This window comes from Panthera leo, chromosome B2 (assembly GCF_018350215.1).
Source record: "Panthera leo isolate Ple1 chromosome B2, P.leo_Ple1_pat1.1, whole genome shotgun sequence".
NCBI lineage: Eukaryota > Metazoa > Chordata > Mammalia > Carnivora > Felidae > Panthera > Panthera leo.
Genome location: NC_056683.1, coordinates 148,868,760 through 148,884,445, shown reverse-complemented (window position 1 = coordinate 148,884,445; position 15,686 = coordinate 148,868,760). Strand labels below are relative to the sequence as shown.

Below are 15,686 nucleotides of genomic sequence, written 5' to 3'. Positions count from 1 at the left end.
CAGCCACCGTCCTGGTCGAGATCCGCCTTCCCCCGATCTCGCCATCTAACCTTCCCAAACGTGTACAAACGTGTACCTCCCGTGTACGCAAGTCTACAAAAGCTTCCCACTGACGTGAACGCCCGATCTGTTAAGAATGCCTGTCCCCAACAGAGGCCTGACGTGAGGAGAGAGGGCCGGGCCACAGCAGGCACGGCCACAGGCAGGTGGGGCCAGGGCTCAGCTCCAACGGCAGCCAGCGGGGAGAGAGGACGAACAAGGGGCAACATCCCAAAAGGCAGAGTGGAAGAGAGGCTGGGAATGAGAAACTCCCCGGCCGGATGCGGGGGTGAGGTATGTTCTGATGTTCTGGAATATGCGTTCATATGCATATGATGCAGGGGCACAAGGCATCAGAAGGCGAGAAAGCAAAAGCCACTTTCAAGGACGAGCAATCTGCCTCGAGCTCAAGGTCCCACGTTTCAAAAAAAGACGTAAGGCCAGAAAGACGAGTCGACGCGTCAAGACTGAGGAATCCGGACGCTGCCTGGTTGCCATCACACGGTGACTGCAATTTCCAAAGAGGAAAGGAACAGATAAAGAGCTGAGCTTCAACACGGAGTCGGCAAGAGCGAAGGGTGCAGACCGAGCGCCGAGGGCACCCGCAGGTGCCGCTGAGCTGGACGGGGGCGACCACGAGGTGCTCCCGGGCAGGACAGGGCTCACCAGGGGCAGTGCAGACCGGCGAGTGCGCGACTCCACGCGGGGGCACATCCGACACCCTCTGCCAAATCAACTCAAAGTCCCGGGCGAGGATGCGGGCCCGGCAACGGGATTCTTCAGGTGGTTTAAAATGCAATTTGGGTCAAGGCATCACTAACTGAGTTCAGTGGGCTTAATCCACGGCTGGTTTTCTTCCCCGGCGTCAGAAGTCAAAGATTAATTTTAAAAAAACCTACCATTTTTTATTTCACTGTATAAATGACAGGCTTCCTCTCAAAGTTATGAACACTAGTGAACGACAGAAGAGCCAAAATGGACACCCGGGAGTTCCCTACTTTAAATATGAACTTGACTCCGGATTTATTTGTGTGCACCCACACGCACACGCAAAGTAGCAGAAAGTAGGTATCTCGCAGCGGTCTCCGACCTCGTGGCGCCACGGAAGCCACGGAAGGGCGTCTCCGGGCCCGTCCGACAGACCGTGGCCGTGACACGGGTTAGGCTGATCGGGGAGGCGCCGGGGCCTCCGGTCACGACGACGGAAGAAGGCACCGCTGAGTTTCCATTTTCAGACCGAACCCACTAGGACAGAGAGCTCTGACCGGGTCCCGGCTCGAGGCCGACCCCCCGTCCACAGCACACAGAGCTGGCCGGTGACGGCGGCTTCGGGCGGGACAGGGAGTCCTCCTGACAGAGGGACCGACCGAGGCCACCAGGGGAGAGGCAGCTCCTCGGAGCGGGACCGAGGAGGCACAGGCACACGACCGACACACACAGAGAAGCGGGGGGCGAGAGCTGGGGCTGCGCGGTCACGCGGGAGGAGGCGGATTTCTGTGTCTTGTGCGGCTTCCGCTCGGTCAGAAGATAAAGCCGGTTTTTTCACACAGGACTCAGACGCCCGAGTGAGCTGACCAGGCGGGGATGTTTGTGAAGGGCTGGAAATCCTGGTTTCGAGCCGGGAGGAGGCGCTGAGCTGGATGTGGGGAGTCCTCCAGACGGGAACGGTAACAACACGAGACACGGCGGCAACACAGGCCAAACCTTACGAGACCTCTACGTGCCCGGACGACCTCGGTCCTCACCACGACCCTCGAGGCTCCTTTCTAGTCTCTCCGTCTCCTAGGTGAGGACCCAGGGCGCGTGAAGGGTGAGCGACCTCCGGGAGGTGACCCCAGCAGCCCGGCCCCGCGTCCGAGCCAAGGCTGGCGCGTGAGGGAGGGACGGCGAACCAGAGACGACGACGACGACGCGGGTGGCTGGCACTGCAGGGAGATGGACCGAAGGGCGACCCGGAAGGAAAGAGGAGGGCAGGCAGACAGACACGGCTCACCACCACCCACCGGCCCAGGAGAGAGCAGGAAGCGAGATGGTCTGGAGTTGGTTAAGTTTACGCGACTTCTTCTTCGCCACTAGCTGGTACGACGCCCATCCCGTGATAAGCACCACCAGACACTGGGGAAACAACTACAAACGAGTGAAATTACACCCACAAGCCGAGCGACAACGTGGGCTCTGCGTGGGCTGACTTGCTCACCCACCGGGACGCGGGTCTCACCGGGACGTGGGTCTGCTTCCTGCCGCTCGGAGCACCTTCCCGGTCCTGTCCCCTCCTGTCCTCCCGCAGCAAGATGGGGTTTAACGACTGGAAACGACCGCTGCCCCCGGGGCGCCCGGGGGGCTCAGCCGGTTAAGCGTCCGGCTTCGGCTCAGGTCACGATCTCACGGTCCGTGAGTTCGAGCCCCGCGTCAGGCTCTGGGCTGATGGCTCAGAGCCTGGAGCCTGCTTCCGATTCTCTGTCTCCCTCTCTCTCTGCCCCTCCCCCGCGCATGCTCTGTCTCTCTCCCACTCTCTCTCAAAAATAAGTAAACACTGAATTAAAAAAAGAAACCAGTGTCCCCTTTAACTAACCTTCCTGCTCGTAAAATGCTCAGAACCAATCGCTTACTGGATACTCCCTCTGGTATCAGGAGCGTCACGTCAACGTCTGTTTCCTTACGTGAGCGCATTCCAGCTTGAATAGCTCTCAACTCTTCTAGTCCAAGAAACGTTCTCATATCTTATCTTTTCATTGGAAGTGTCTGTTAGGCCTTACACGTAACAGGTGCTCAGTCAGGCTTTCCTGATGTTCAAAGATCCTAACAGAAAATAAACTCTGAGGCTGTGTACGTGGCAGTGCGCAACCCCCACAACCTTACCTATAAATCCGGGACTCGTGGGACTAAAAGCACACCATTAGCCAGGTGTCTGAGACGACTACCATACCATCCACGTCTGTGAGACAGCGTCTTTACGTAAAGCTAACGTTTGCAAATAGAAATCAGACCATTAAGCTCATTAGTGGGATTTCTCAACAAAAGGAGTAAGAACACAGAAGCTTGAAAATGTCCAGAAACTAAGCATGACCAACAGCTTCACCGGCTCTACGTCTCTTTCTCAAAAGCTTTTAAGTTCGAAGTGTCGTTAACCAGCCTCTACTGCAGCCCTGTTGTTTGAAATGGTAACCAGACAGCGGCTAACGACAAGCGCAGTGTCCTCCACGCTGCACGTGCACTAACTCCTGCATCAGGCTCTGCGATGCCCATGAGGCGGCCTCTCCCCCCACCCCACACAGGAGCCACTGGGGAGGGACGGCTCACCTAGAGCCAACGGCTAGCGGGTGGACGAGCCGGACCCCGCTCCAGGGAGCCTGGCCCCTGACCCCAACACCCCCACGTCCGTCTACACAACGAGTGCAGCTCCAGACTGGGAGCTACCACTTCTCCGATCTTCCTCAACATGTGCGTTTATACAACCCGAGTGTGTTTCGTTTTGCTTTAAGGGAACAGCTTCTTTCCGTTTAAACTCTGATTCACTATGTATGCAAACACGTGTGTGGCTCTGCTGAGCAGCCAATACTTAAAATAGAAAAAGATAACGGAGGCTAGGACTGTACTCACCTCCCCATTGGTTGATCCTTTTTCTTTCTGTTGACAACGTCTGATCACTTCTAATAATAAAGGTCCACCCACAGTACCTTCTGCTTCAATAATACCTAGGTCTCGGGCTAAATTCTCTCGACCGTCAAGACCTTGAAACTAGGGCAGAAAGAAGGCGTGAGAAGTAAGATATAAACTGCACAAAAGTATGCAAATTACTTTCAGAGATTAAAGAAAAATATTTTTGAAACTGAAAGAGATCTCTAAACTCAGAGAGACCATTTTTCTAACAAATAAAATGCTTATTTAAAAAAAACTATCTAGGGGCGCCTGGGTGGCTCAGTCGGCTGAGCCTCTGACTTTGGCTCAGGTCATGATCTCACGGTCTGTGGGTTCGAGCCCCACATCGGGCTCTGTGCTGACAGCTCGGAGCCCGGAACCTGCTGCGGATTCTGTGTCTCCCCCTCTGTCTGCTCCTCCCCCACTCACACTCTGTCTCTCTCTCTTTAAATTTAAATAAACTTGGGGCGCCTGGGTGGCTCAGTCGGTTGAGCCTCCGGCTTCGGCTCAGGTCATGATCTCGCAGTTCGTGGGTTCAAGCCCCGCGTCGGGCTCTGTGCTGACAGCTCAGAGCCCGGAGCCTGCTTCAGACTCTGTGTCTCCCTCTCTCTCTGCCCCAACCCACTCACATTCTGTCTCTGTCTCTCTCAAAAATAAACAAACATTAAAAAAAATTTTCTTTTTCGGTGCCTGGGTGGCTCAGTCGGTTGAGCGTCCGACTTCGGCTCAGGTCACAATCTCACGGTCCGTGAGTTCGAGCCCCGCGTCGGGCTCTGGGCTGATGGCTCAGAGCCTGGAGCCTGCTTCCGATTCTGTGTCTCCCTCTCTCTCTGACCCTCCCCTGTTCATGCTCTATCTCTGTCTCAAAAATAAATAAACATTAAAAAAAAATTTTTTTTAAATAAATACTTAAAAAAATTAAAAAAAAAAAATTTTTCTTTTAATTATCTGTTTCCTTTACCAAGTCCCTACACCCAAAGTCCCCATTAAAGTCCCCATTAATGGGTGTTGTCAGGCCACAAAAGACTCCTTTCAAAGTTCTATGAGGCAGCACTGGAACCAAGTAGCTACAGCGCAGGCAGCTTTTATGAAAAACAGATAATCAACTACCAAAGAAATCTCTACGCAAGACACTGCAAATTGTCAAATTTCATGAAGTTTCGGCTTAACCGAACCCACTTGTGACGGAGACAGTTTCAAACGGTAGACGCAAAAGTCATCGTTCTTACTGTGCTAGTTTCAGGCTGAAAAACGGCCAAGGTGAAGTCAAGGTTGAAAAACTGAAGAAATTCTGCAACAAGACCAGCCACCAGCCGGCCTGCAAAAAAGCGAGAGCTGATGAGCAGATGCCTCCCCTCCGGGAACCCCGAAGCCTCCTCGCGGACACCATGAAATAAGACCGACCCACTGATGGGAAAAACGAGGCTTCTAAACCGTTTCACCACAAACTGATCTGAGAGGAACACGGTCACGCAATGAAAATCTCAAGTCTCCTCGTTTTTCTCGTAGGATCATCAGTTTGGAGCCACCTGTTAATCAGACAACTTGACATTTCACAGGTGGGCTCGAGCGTTCCGCTCCTTAGAGCGCTTTTAGCCAACAATTTCCCATGACCGATGATATTTAAACAACTTAACAGTTGTTCAATAAATGGCAATTTTAAAGTGAGGAGTTGTAAGAATCACAGACCTCAAAAAACATCTCAAACCCCTGCTCTCTCTGAAACGGAGCCATCATTTGAAAATCTGGAGAGAGACAAAACAAACAAGAACCAGCTGAACATCTTACCATCTCTCGTGTTCAAGAACTTTCTCAGGCTCTCATTGACTAGTGGAGTTTTGTTCTGTTGAAAAACGAAACACTGTGTCATGTGTTTATCCTAAAAACAACTACGACATGTGGTTTAACATTTAATGTTTTGGCAAAGATATAAATGAGATACGGTCACTCGCAAAATTACGGTCAAGCCCATTCCAAAACTCTTAAGTACTATAAAAACTCTTCCGTACTACTTAATGTTTCAAACTTAATTAAATGAAACTATACGTGAAATGTGTATTTATTTATAATTGGTGGGGTGCCTGGGTGGCTCAGTGGGTTGAGCATCTGACTTCGGCTCAGGTCATGATCTCGTGGTCTGTGAGTTCGAGCCCAAGTCGGGCTCTGTGCTGACAGCTCGGAGCCCGGAGCCTGCTTCCGATTCTGTGTCTCCCTCTCTCTCTTCCCCTCCCCCGCTCACGCTCTGTCTCTCTTTCTGTCAAAAATAAGTAAACATTAAAAAAAATTTATTTATAATTGGTAAACACTTCATAAACTGCTTATTAAACTACTTCAGGGCCTAGATCTTCAAGCAGTCCTGCAAAATGACATTACATTTACTTACAAAAACAACTGCTTATTATTCCAAACACGTGAAGCTGACATTTTGTCGCCGGGCACATCCACCATTTATAGCACGCTTTCAGTGAGCGGGACTCAAATTACACACACACTTGCTACTCCCCGCTCGTCAGCAGTATGTGAGATGATTTTCCGCAGTGCATGGGCCAGCTTATTTCTGTCATTACACGTTTATTCGGATACAGGAAAAATACTTGTGGGCCACCCCAGCTTCCTTAAGCAGACTGAACTACAGGTGTAACGGGGGCCTCACGCTCCACCAACGGGACTGTAAATGGTGCAATCGCTTGGGAAAGTAATCTGGCCATGTTTTCAAAAGCTAAAACTACCCCTGCCCTATGACCCATCTGTCGGTATTTTCTCGAAGAAAAGCACGGATCCAAGCAAAGACGTGCACGTGAACGTTCACAGAAGCCCCGTTTGTAAGAAACCTGGCAACAAGTCAAAAGTTCATCCCCAGGTGAGTAAACAGCCACGTGACCACACAGCGGGCACTACGCGGGAGGGGGATGGGACCAGCCAGCAGCACAAAGGACGTGAAGCATCTCGAAGCATCTCGAAGCATCTCGAAGCATCACGCGGAATGAACGCAGCCAGGTCGAGGAAGAAAGGAGCCTATGCTGCGGGATTCCACTTGAATGGCACAGACATGGATGCACTTACAGGCCTCACAGGCATGGCACCTACAGGGCTGGGAAGGGTGTTGCAAAGAGGTCTGAGGAAGCTTTCGAGGGTCAGGACACGGCCACTCTCTTGACTGCCTCGTGGTTGCATACATTTGTTAAAATGTAACACGTTGTACATTTAAGTATGTTGAATTTACAGTGGGTCAATTCTCTCAATAAAGTTGTTTTTAAAACACCAAAGATAAGGAAGGGAAAGAAGACAAAGGTCCTTGGGGCGCCTTGGGGGTCCTTGGGGGGCTCAGTCGGTTGAACGTCCGACTTCGGCTCAGGTCATGATCTCGCGGTTCGTGGGTTCAAGCCCCGCGTTGGGCTCTGTGCTGGCGGCTCGGAGCCTGGAGCCTGCTTCCGATTCCGTCTCTGGTTCTCTCTGCCCCTCCCCTACTCATGCTCTGTCTCTGTCTCTCTTCTCTCAAAAATAAACATTAAAAAAAAAAAAAGAACACGGAGGTCCTTAATAGGTTGGTCTAGGGAATTTTAAGACAGTGAGTCGACTGAAATATTTAAAGGAAGTGGAGGGTCAAGATCAGATGTGGATAAAAACAGCCAATCGGGGAGCACTGTGGAGAAGGACTTCAGGAAGACAGCGAGGGACATGAGCAAAGGGGCGACTAGAGGGAAGGAACGGGCAAGGTGGAAGAGAAGTAGCTGAACACAGGCTAGGAGGGCAGCAGAGAACCTCAGACATCTCGGGTACAGTATGACACAGCCCGGCAACTCACTGGACACACAGAAAGAGCAGGGTCCAGGCACCTCTCTGGTGTCCCGCTTGGATACAGAGCTGTCCCCGTGAGCCCAATCAGTCTAGCAGGTGCTGTGACAGGTCTGAGGCTCACGCTATGGGTCAAAGCTGCAGGGCCGAAGTCACTGCTGTGGCCGAGGTCGTCGGGGAGAGAACACAGAACGAGAACCACCAGATAACGCGCCAGGGATTTAAGCGAGGTGCACAGGACAAAGATCACGCTAAAGGAACCAAGGAGGGGTCAAAAGGAAAAAAGAAGAAAACAGAAAAAAGTCCCACAACTCTGGGGAGATTTTCAGGGAGAGAAGGATTAAGAATGCCAAATGCTACAAAGAACTAAGATAGGTAAGAACTAAAATACAGTCAGTAAGGAGATTCTTCTCGACCTCAGCAAAAGGAGTTACTTAGATATAGCAGATTCAAAACCAATTTAAATGGACTGAAGATGCTAATGGACTCAAGGATGCCTAGAACTTAAGAGATAAGACCTGCACGCTCTTTCCAAACTTGGCTGTGAGGGGAAGAGCCAGCGGGGTATTAAAAGCGGAACATGAGTCAAGCAAACAGTTAAGGGAGAGCCCAAAGACGCGGCAAGCGGCTGAGGAGCTGAGAGTACCTGGAAGGCAAAACGCAGACAAAGTGACCACTGATGGACGAGACAGAGCAGGAAGGAAAGAGGCACAGATAAATACAGATGCGGGCAGGCTTTTCCCGGGCTGAGCGCCAGACAGACGGGGGCGGGGCACACACCAATCGTCAGGACCGGATGCTTCTATCTCCCCGTGAAGCCAGAAACGAGAGTGGCCGTGGAGAGTGGGGGCAACGGGAGGTGGAAGTCCGCGTGGGCCGAGCGGCAGGTGCCGAGCAAGGCGCAGGGCCTGCTGGGACCCGGCCGAGGCCGGCACCCGACAGCCAGTCACAGCAGCAGGCCACGCCGGGTGACCGCCCCAGCACACACGTGCGCAAGCAGGGAGGGGAGCAGTCCGCTGAGCTGAAGGACCTCCGTGGCTTTTCCCGGCGCAAGTATGGCTGGAAGGCGAGGCAGCTGCGGTTTCTGAGACACGGGCCACGGGGTCCAGACAAGTCAAGAACAGAGGGCAGCCGAGAGAAGACGGACACCTGGACAAACACAGAAGGGCCAGGAATCGAAGCGCTTCAGGAAGTTGGGGGGGGGGGGGGGGGGCGCAGGCACCTAAGTCTAAAGAGGTAAGGAGATTAGACGGATTTGCCACAGAGGACGGTGAAGACCCTGACCGTGGAGTGGCTGTCGCCGACCAGTTCCCGAATACTTATTCAGAGTGGTGGTGACACGGTGTGTCCCCACCGGGCGGGTGCTCGCAATGCACACTGACACAGTAAAGGTCCTGAAGGATCCTGCCGGGAACTCGCGGACCACGGAACCATTTCTTCAAGCGGCTCCTATGACCTTGTTTCCCAGACTTCCCCTACGGGAAGGGATCTGCACCACCTAAGATTTACCACCAGCCTCAGACTTACCGTGGGACCTTCACTTTCTTTAGATTACTCCAAACAATCTAAAATACAGGCAAAAAGAGAGTCATTTTGCCTCCCTTCCAATAGCAAAGAAATGTAATCCTTAATAACTCAAACTCCTCGCCGGCTACACGCTACTGTAAGCAGCATTTTAGAAAGATCTCTAAGTAATTAAAAATCAAACACCAACGAACAGGGTAATATTGAAATTTGTAGATTTCATACCTCTACTTTTTCTTGCTCTTCTAGGGCTAAAAACACAGCTGCTCGGAGTTCAGCCTTTTTTTTAAAGGGAGTAAAGGAACACAAATGGTTTCAAGGCAATTTTCATGGCAAGAAGCGCACACATACGGCGTACGTTCCACGGGCGCCATCCCCACCGTCTAAAAGCCAAACAAGGAAAACCAACGGCGGGCAGGTACCGGCGGGGAGGTCAGGAGGCGCGCCGCGAGCTCTCTCCGCCGCCCCCCGCGTTCCCCCGGGGCCCACCCCCCCGGGCCTGGCCCCGCTTTCGCGCCCGCGACCACGCCAACTAGTTCTGGCGCCGCCCGAGGAGAAAGAAGTCCTCCCGGGGTGACACGCCGCAGCTGGGACCGCGACCACCCGCACCCCCCGGTGCAGGGGGAGGGACCGCCTCGCCCGCGCGCCGCGCGCCACCCGGGGGCTCCCCGCGCGGACGGCCTGGAGCTCGCCCGCCCCGCCCCGCAGGGCCCCGCCCCCCACCCCGCGGCCCAGACGCGGCCCGGGCGGCCGGTCCCACGCGCGCCGCGACCCTTTGTGACGCCCGCCGCCCGCAGAGGCCCTGCGGCCCGCGGGCGGCCGGCATCCCCGCGTCCAGGCGCGGCCCGGCCCGGCCCACCTTGATGCGGTTCAGGACCCCGCTGTTCTCCAGCGTCTGCACCAGCAGGTCTCGCAGCTCCGTGTCCTCCTCCGGCACCACCGCGGCCGCCGTCGCCGCCATCTTGCTTCTCCAAGACAACCGCCCAAGCCGCGCCAACGGCCAACGGCCGCCGCCGATTCCGCTCGGCGCGCGGCGACGCGGCCGAGACCACGCCCCCGGCGCCGGCGCGAGCCCGCCCCCACGTCGGGGGCGGGACCAGGGGCGTTGGTGGGCGGGGCCTGCGGGAGGGGAGGGGCGGGGCCCCGGCTGTCCGCGGGCCGCTGGCAGAGGCGGGGGCTTTGAGGGAGGCGGTGCGGGTGGGGACGCAGCGCTGCGGTGCGTCGTCATTGAAATTGTACTACATCGCAGGCATGAATAAATCGTGTGCTTTGAAGGCTGGATGCGTTCCCACCGACCAAAGGGACGCCCAGTCCTGCTCAGCCCCGGGCGCAGCGGGGCGGGTGGAGGGTCGGTGTCCGAGACGCTTGAGACGGTCCCGGTGTCGCGTGCAGGCTGCCCCTGCAGACACACTGCGGCTGGGAAAGTCCTGACGTCTGCCTCGCTTCCGTGGTGGAGCCGAACTGTGTGCACACGTGCGTCTGGGTGTGTGTGCACGCGCGCACCGCGATAGAGCCTGCACGCACATGCATGCATGCCTGTATGTAAATGTGCTCTTCAAGAGGAGCTTGTGAAAACACGCGTGTGTGTGCACGCGCTCACCGAGAGATAGCGTGCACAGACACGTACACACGTATATACACGCACTTCCCGACAGCCTCTACTTCCATGCAGGTATGTGCGTGCACACGCTCACCGATAGAGCCAGTGCATACGTCCCTGTGTGTGTGTGTGTGTGTGTGCACATGTCACAGAGAGAGAGCCCGGGAGCATGTACCGGATATACTGAAAGGAGGTACTGGGGGACTTACTATTCAGTGTCAATTATAGAAAGAATTGTCAGTTGCAGGTCTCAAGAGAAACGTGGTCAACAGGAAAGAACCATCAATCACAGGCCCCAACAAGGAAAACTGCACTGCATCGTCTAGAAAAAATCAGCCTCTGCTGCAGCTCAGCCAGTGAGAAATCATCACCACCCTGAACTCCTGCTTTTCTCCAGAGGACTTTGGTTCAAAACACCCCCTCCCAGTCCCCCCACTTCTCCACAAAATAACGTTCCGTCCTTTGTTTGGAGGACTTACTATGGTTTTGCGAGGTTTGCATGTCCTAAATTGCAATTCTCTGTCCTCCCAAATAAACCCGTTTTTGCTGGTGAAAATAACTGCCTTCTACTTTGTGTGGGGTTTTTTTTTGCTTCTAGTTTTTTTAATGTTTTATCTATTTATCGAGAGAGTGAGCACCAGCAGAGGAGGGGCAGAGAGAGAGGGGGATCGGAAGCAGCTTCGACCTAACAGGCTGACAGCAAGAAGCCCAATGCGGGAGCCAGGAGACCTTGACCTGAGCCAAAGTCGGACACTTAAACCGACTGAGCCACCCGGGCGCCCCCTGTGACTTCTGTTTTTGAGGTTAACAATACATGTGTGTATGTGTGAATATGCGCATGTGCACAGTGAGAGAGAAAGTGCATATTTACACTGGGGTACAGTGCATTTAAGAGAACGTTCAACATGCTGCTGTGCCGTTCCTCACACTCTGCATGTTTCCATAGTTTTGCAGTAACGTGTTGGGAAGGTGAGGAAATCCAGAACTATGAGGAAACTGGTAAGAAAAAGTGTGGATTCTAGAACCCCACCCTGGGACCCTCACTGGGTCTCACTGGGTCGCCTCTTCTCCCCACCAGCAGTGTCTTTTAAAATTGTATATAGAAATGTTACATACACACATACTTCTCCCCTTCCATAATTTTCATCCTACGCTTACTTTTTAATTTACTGGTTTCACTTAATAAGTCCTGAGCATCTTTTGATTTTGTACACATAGATTCTATGTACACATAGATTCTACCTCATTCTTTAATTCCCGCATAGTATTCGGTGTAAGGGTGCTCCAAATACTAGTTTTTGTAATTACGCTAGGATGTGTTTGAATTTGTTCTGGTTACCGTGGAAGTAATGTGTACTGATGATTAAAAATCCGAACAAAATACACCTGTCATGAGCACAAGGTGAGGTAGGGAAGGACTGAATCACTATATCGAACACCCGAAACTAATATCACACTGTACGTTAACCAACTGGAACTAAAAAAGAAAATCTTTTCTAGCAAAACACAATTGTCCTAACACTCAGGTTATTCATCATTAAGTATTTATAAAATATTTGTTGAGGAATCTACCCAAAAAATCCAAACAAAATGGGAAAATATTAAAAGTAAAAGTGTGCACATCTTTCCTGCTCACCTACCCACCACCCAGGACCACACTCTAGACCCAACCACCATAAAGTCTGTTTTTAGTTCCCCTGGTTCGTTTCATATCAGTCTAAACGCTACACACTTACATCTTGACCCAACCAGGAATGGTGTCTTCCAAAGAATAAAAATTTATCTTCCAACTCCTAATTCTTAAAATTGTGTTACTTTTCATTTCACTGGTGGGGACTGTGTGACTTTGAACTGTCTAGCTAAATCATCATTTGTCCATTTCACACATGACCTGCTGCCTCCCCGCCCTGGGAGATGTGGAAATTAGCATATCTGCACTCTCTCGGCTCCCCGCCTCCTCCCTCCCCCACATCACCGGTCCTAATGTTGTCAGTTTGATTCTTGTTTTTATACTGTCAAGAATTTACATTCTTTCCCTAATTACATCTTTCAAACTTTGTAGGTTGGCCGGAAAACCATCCACAGCATTCACAATATTAGGGGTGTAACAGGTCTGTTAGGCGAAGCCCACAAGCCTTTGAAATGAACCTTTTCCTGCTCCCTGGACCATCCTCCAACTGCCAGCCCCCGAGGTGATCTGCCTGCGGGCTTTTCTGGCCACCAGAGCTTGCCCTGCCCGTGTTTGGGGAAGCCCTGCAGTGCCAGGGAAACACCCCCTCCTGAGAGCACCTCAACCCCTGGTGCAAGTGGATAAGGCCCCCCTGACTTGCTCCCCAGTGGGGGAAGGGAGGGCACTTCAACACTAGCCTCCATGGTCCCGACCTGAGCGCCAGTTAACTAGAAATCTGCCTGATAGCATAGCCTCTACGGGATCCCAACCTGCTTTGTCCCATTGCCCCCACCCCCCTGTGCCGTTTGCTGGGGTCCCCTCTCAGTTTTATGTCTTAGGGTCTGCTTCCGGGGCACTGGAACCAAGACAGTTACCCCAGGCTCGGTCATGTAAAGCAGGTCCTAGGGATGGGGCCCCGGAATTGGATGGCTCACCAGCCAAATGCCAGGGAGGAGCCGTTGCTGATGGGAGCGGGGTGGTCTCAATGCTGACGGGTGCAGCGGCAGGTGGATAGGACAAAGTGGGAGAGGACACGTGGAGGGAGGGGGTCCCGGCTTGGGCCACCTCTCTAGCATTGGAGATGGGGAAAATGGTACTTTTAAAGATTCAGGAGTCAGATTTTTTTTTTAAATGATATCAAAGAGCCGAGGGAAGAGGATGACAGGTTCAAGTCAACCAACTGTCACCCCAGGGCCTGGTGTAAAAAACAGCCCTCGTGAGCCAGAAACTCCCATGACATCCCATCCGCAGCTTGAAATCCACTGCAGTAGGAAACTCTACGGACATCAGCAACTGCTATAAAGTAGGGCTTCGTATTTAAAGGGAGAGTCAGTTGTTAAGCATCTACTAGTACATCTTGGCATTCACTCTGCTTCCGGACCTGAGGGTTCATACTGTCTGTTCATTCTCAAAGCCTCTAGTCCTAAGCTTCAGACCCCTCAGCTGTGAAGTGTCAACCTGTCCCGCAGAGTTTGGCCACGTAAAATAGGACCGCTTGTTGGAAGTCACATCTATTTCCTGATATCGAGAAAGCATCTATTGAGAAGTCGGTTTCTGAGATTGGCCTTAAGGAGAACAATTCCATCAGAAATAAAGGTCATTCCGAACGTAAAGGTTAACACGAGTAAGAGAGAGGGCTGGGGAGTACGGCCCGTGTTGGCGAACGTGGGATCAGGACACGTGCGAGAAAAGGGGAGCCAGTGGATCTGGATGTGGAGAAAATGGGAGGAAATTCCTACCTGTAGACTTCAGGCAGGGGAGAGCCAAGAGCTGTGCGTGGGGAGGAAAGTGGGGCACAGAGGCAAAGTTCGTATCGGTGACAGAAGTAGATGGGGGCAGTTCCAGCGGGTAATGGCGTGTCATTGGGGGAAGGAACCAATGATGGACACCTAGGGTTGGCTCTCCAGGAGGCAGCCGGAAACCCATTTGTCAGCACTGGAAGCCGAACCCTGGCTGTGGAAGGTGCTAAGAAAACAAGATCCAGCTCCTTCAGTCAAGAGCTGGCCGTCCCAGGCATCCAGGCAAGTGACCAATTCCTGTGGCCCCTTGAAGACTCCGGTGAGGTCTCTGGGAGGTAGGGAAAGGGGCAGCTGGCCCGCCCAGCCCAACTCGTGCAGGAGATGGCCCTCAAGGGGAGGCACAGACAGGATCACAACAGGAGGTTTGCTGATGGCTGAAGGAGAAAGGGGCATCCGGATGGGCGGGGCCAAGCCGACAGGAAAGCCAGGATGACCCGGAGTGCAGGGCAGCGTCAGGGAGGGCAGCTGGGGCCCACGGCTGGAGAGGGAAGCCACCGGGTCACCAGGGCTTCGTCCACCACAACATGGGTTCGACTTTTTTTTTTTATGTTTATTTATTTTTGAGAGAGAACATGTGTGAGCGGGGGAAGGGCAGAGAGAGAGGGAGACACAGAATCCAAAGCGGGCTCCAGGCGCTGAGCTGTCAGCACAGAGCCGGACGTGGGGCCCGAACTCACGAACGGAACCGCGAGATCATGACCTGAGCCGAAGTCGGACACTCAGCCGACTGAGACACCCAGGCGCCCCCAAAAGCTCACTAATTTCTTACGGGATAGCTCAAATTTCCTTAAACATGTTGCCACATGCCGTGTAATAAAAGAACTAATAAAATTAAATTATTGTAATTTTAAAAAGAATATAAGTTTCTAAAAGTCAGCCAGAGATTACAAGAGATTTCATTCAATACAGTAGAAGGAGGTCTGTTCAAAAACACTTCTTTCTTTTGTGAAAGTTGTTACCCGGTATAGTAGTATGTATACGGAGGGACTTCAATAAAAAGTTGTCATTTACTGTCTACAATGGGCCATTATTAAACTCTGTAATTAAATCAGTAAACTCTGCACAATAACCGAACGTTGCATCTTATCTTTACTATCATTGTTACTATTCCTCCGGTGACCCAGCTGGGACTCCGAATGCGCATCTGAGATCAAATCCACTCAGAAAGCCAAGGAATGAAATGGTGTGGCCCATTTCCTGCAACAAGTTGGCAGGCTGAAATGAGGGAGAGAGGGAGGGGCTTTGCCTAATACCCCGGGCCGGTCAGTAGCTCTGGGAACTTGCTAAGTAAGAAAGGAGCAGGGAAAGCAGCCCAGCAAGAGGACCATGTCCTCAGCATGTGGCCGGGGCTCAATGAACCCTTCCTGAGGAGACAGCAATAAATGAGGGAGGGAGGGAGGGAGGGAGGGATGGGGAAGGGGAGTCACAGAGAGGAAGTTGGGGGGGGAGAGAGGGAAGGGTGGGAGGAGGGAAGAGAGGGGAGGGAGGAGTGGAAGAGGGGAGGGAGGGGAGGGAAAGAAGGGGTGGGGGAGAGGGAAGGAAGGGGTGAAGGAAGAAAAGGGAGGGAGGGGAGGAAGGGGTGGGGGAGAGGGAAGGAAGGGGTGAAGGAAGAGAAGGGAGG

At 52.8% G+C, this 15,686-nt stretch overlaps 1 protein-coding gene and 1 long non-coding RNA gene across 4 annotated transcripts in view; one reads left to right on the top strand and one right to left on the bottom strand.

Moving 5' to 3' along the window:
• Positions 1-10,088, bottom strand: part of CEP43 (centrosomal protein 43) — a 30,198-nt gene extending 20,110 nt beyond the window's left edge. Inside the window, exons 1-5 of one of the 3 annotated variants that reach the window (XM_042940288.1) lie at positions 9,857-10,088; positions 9,223-9,276; positions 5,467-5,521; positions 4,908-4,996; positions 3,640-3,777 (exon numbers count right to left, since the gene is read on the bottom strand). In XM_042940288.1, the coding sequence (XP_042796222.1) occupies positions 3,640-3,777; positions 4,908-4,996; positions 5,467-5,521; positions 9,223-9,276; positions 9,857-9,958 (438 nt within the window). In that variant the 5' untranslated portion in view covers positions 9,959-10,088. The remainder of the gene's footprint in view (positions 1-3,639; positions 3,778-4,907; positions 4,997-5,466; positions 5,522-9,222; positions 9,277-9,856) is intronic. The other 2 variants (XM_042940287.1, XM_042940286.1) reach the window with 2 other exon arrangements.
• Positions 10,089-10,486: 398 nt separating this feature from the next.
• Positions 10,487-11,156, top strand: LOC122220600. Its single transcript, XR_006202949.1, has 2 exons — positions 10,487-10,669; positions 10,839-11,156. It is a non-coding gene; the product is annotated as an uncharacterized LOC122220600 (long non-coding RNA).
• The last annotated feature ends 4,530 nt before the right edge of the window (positions 11,157-15,686 follow it).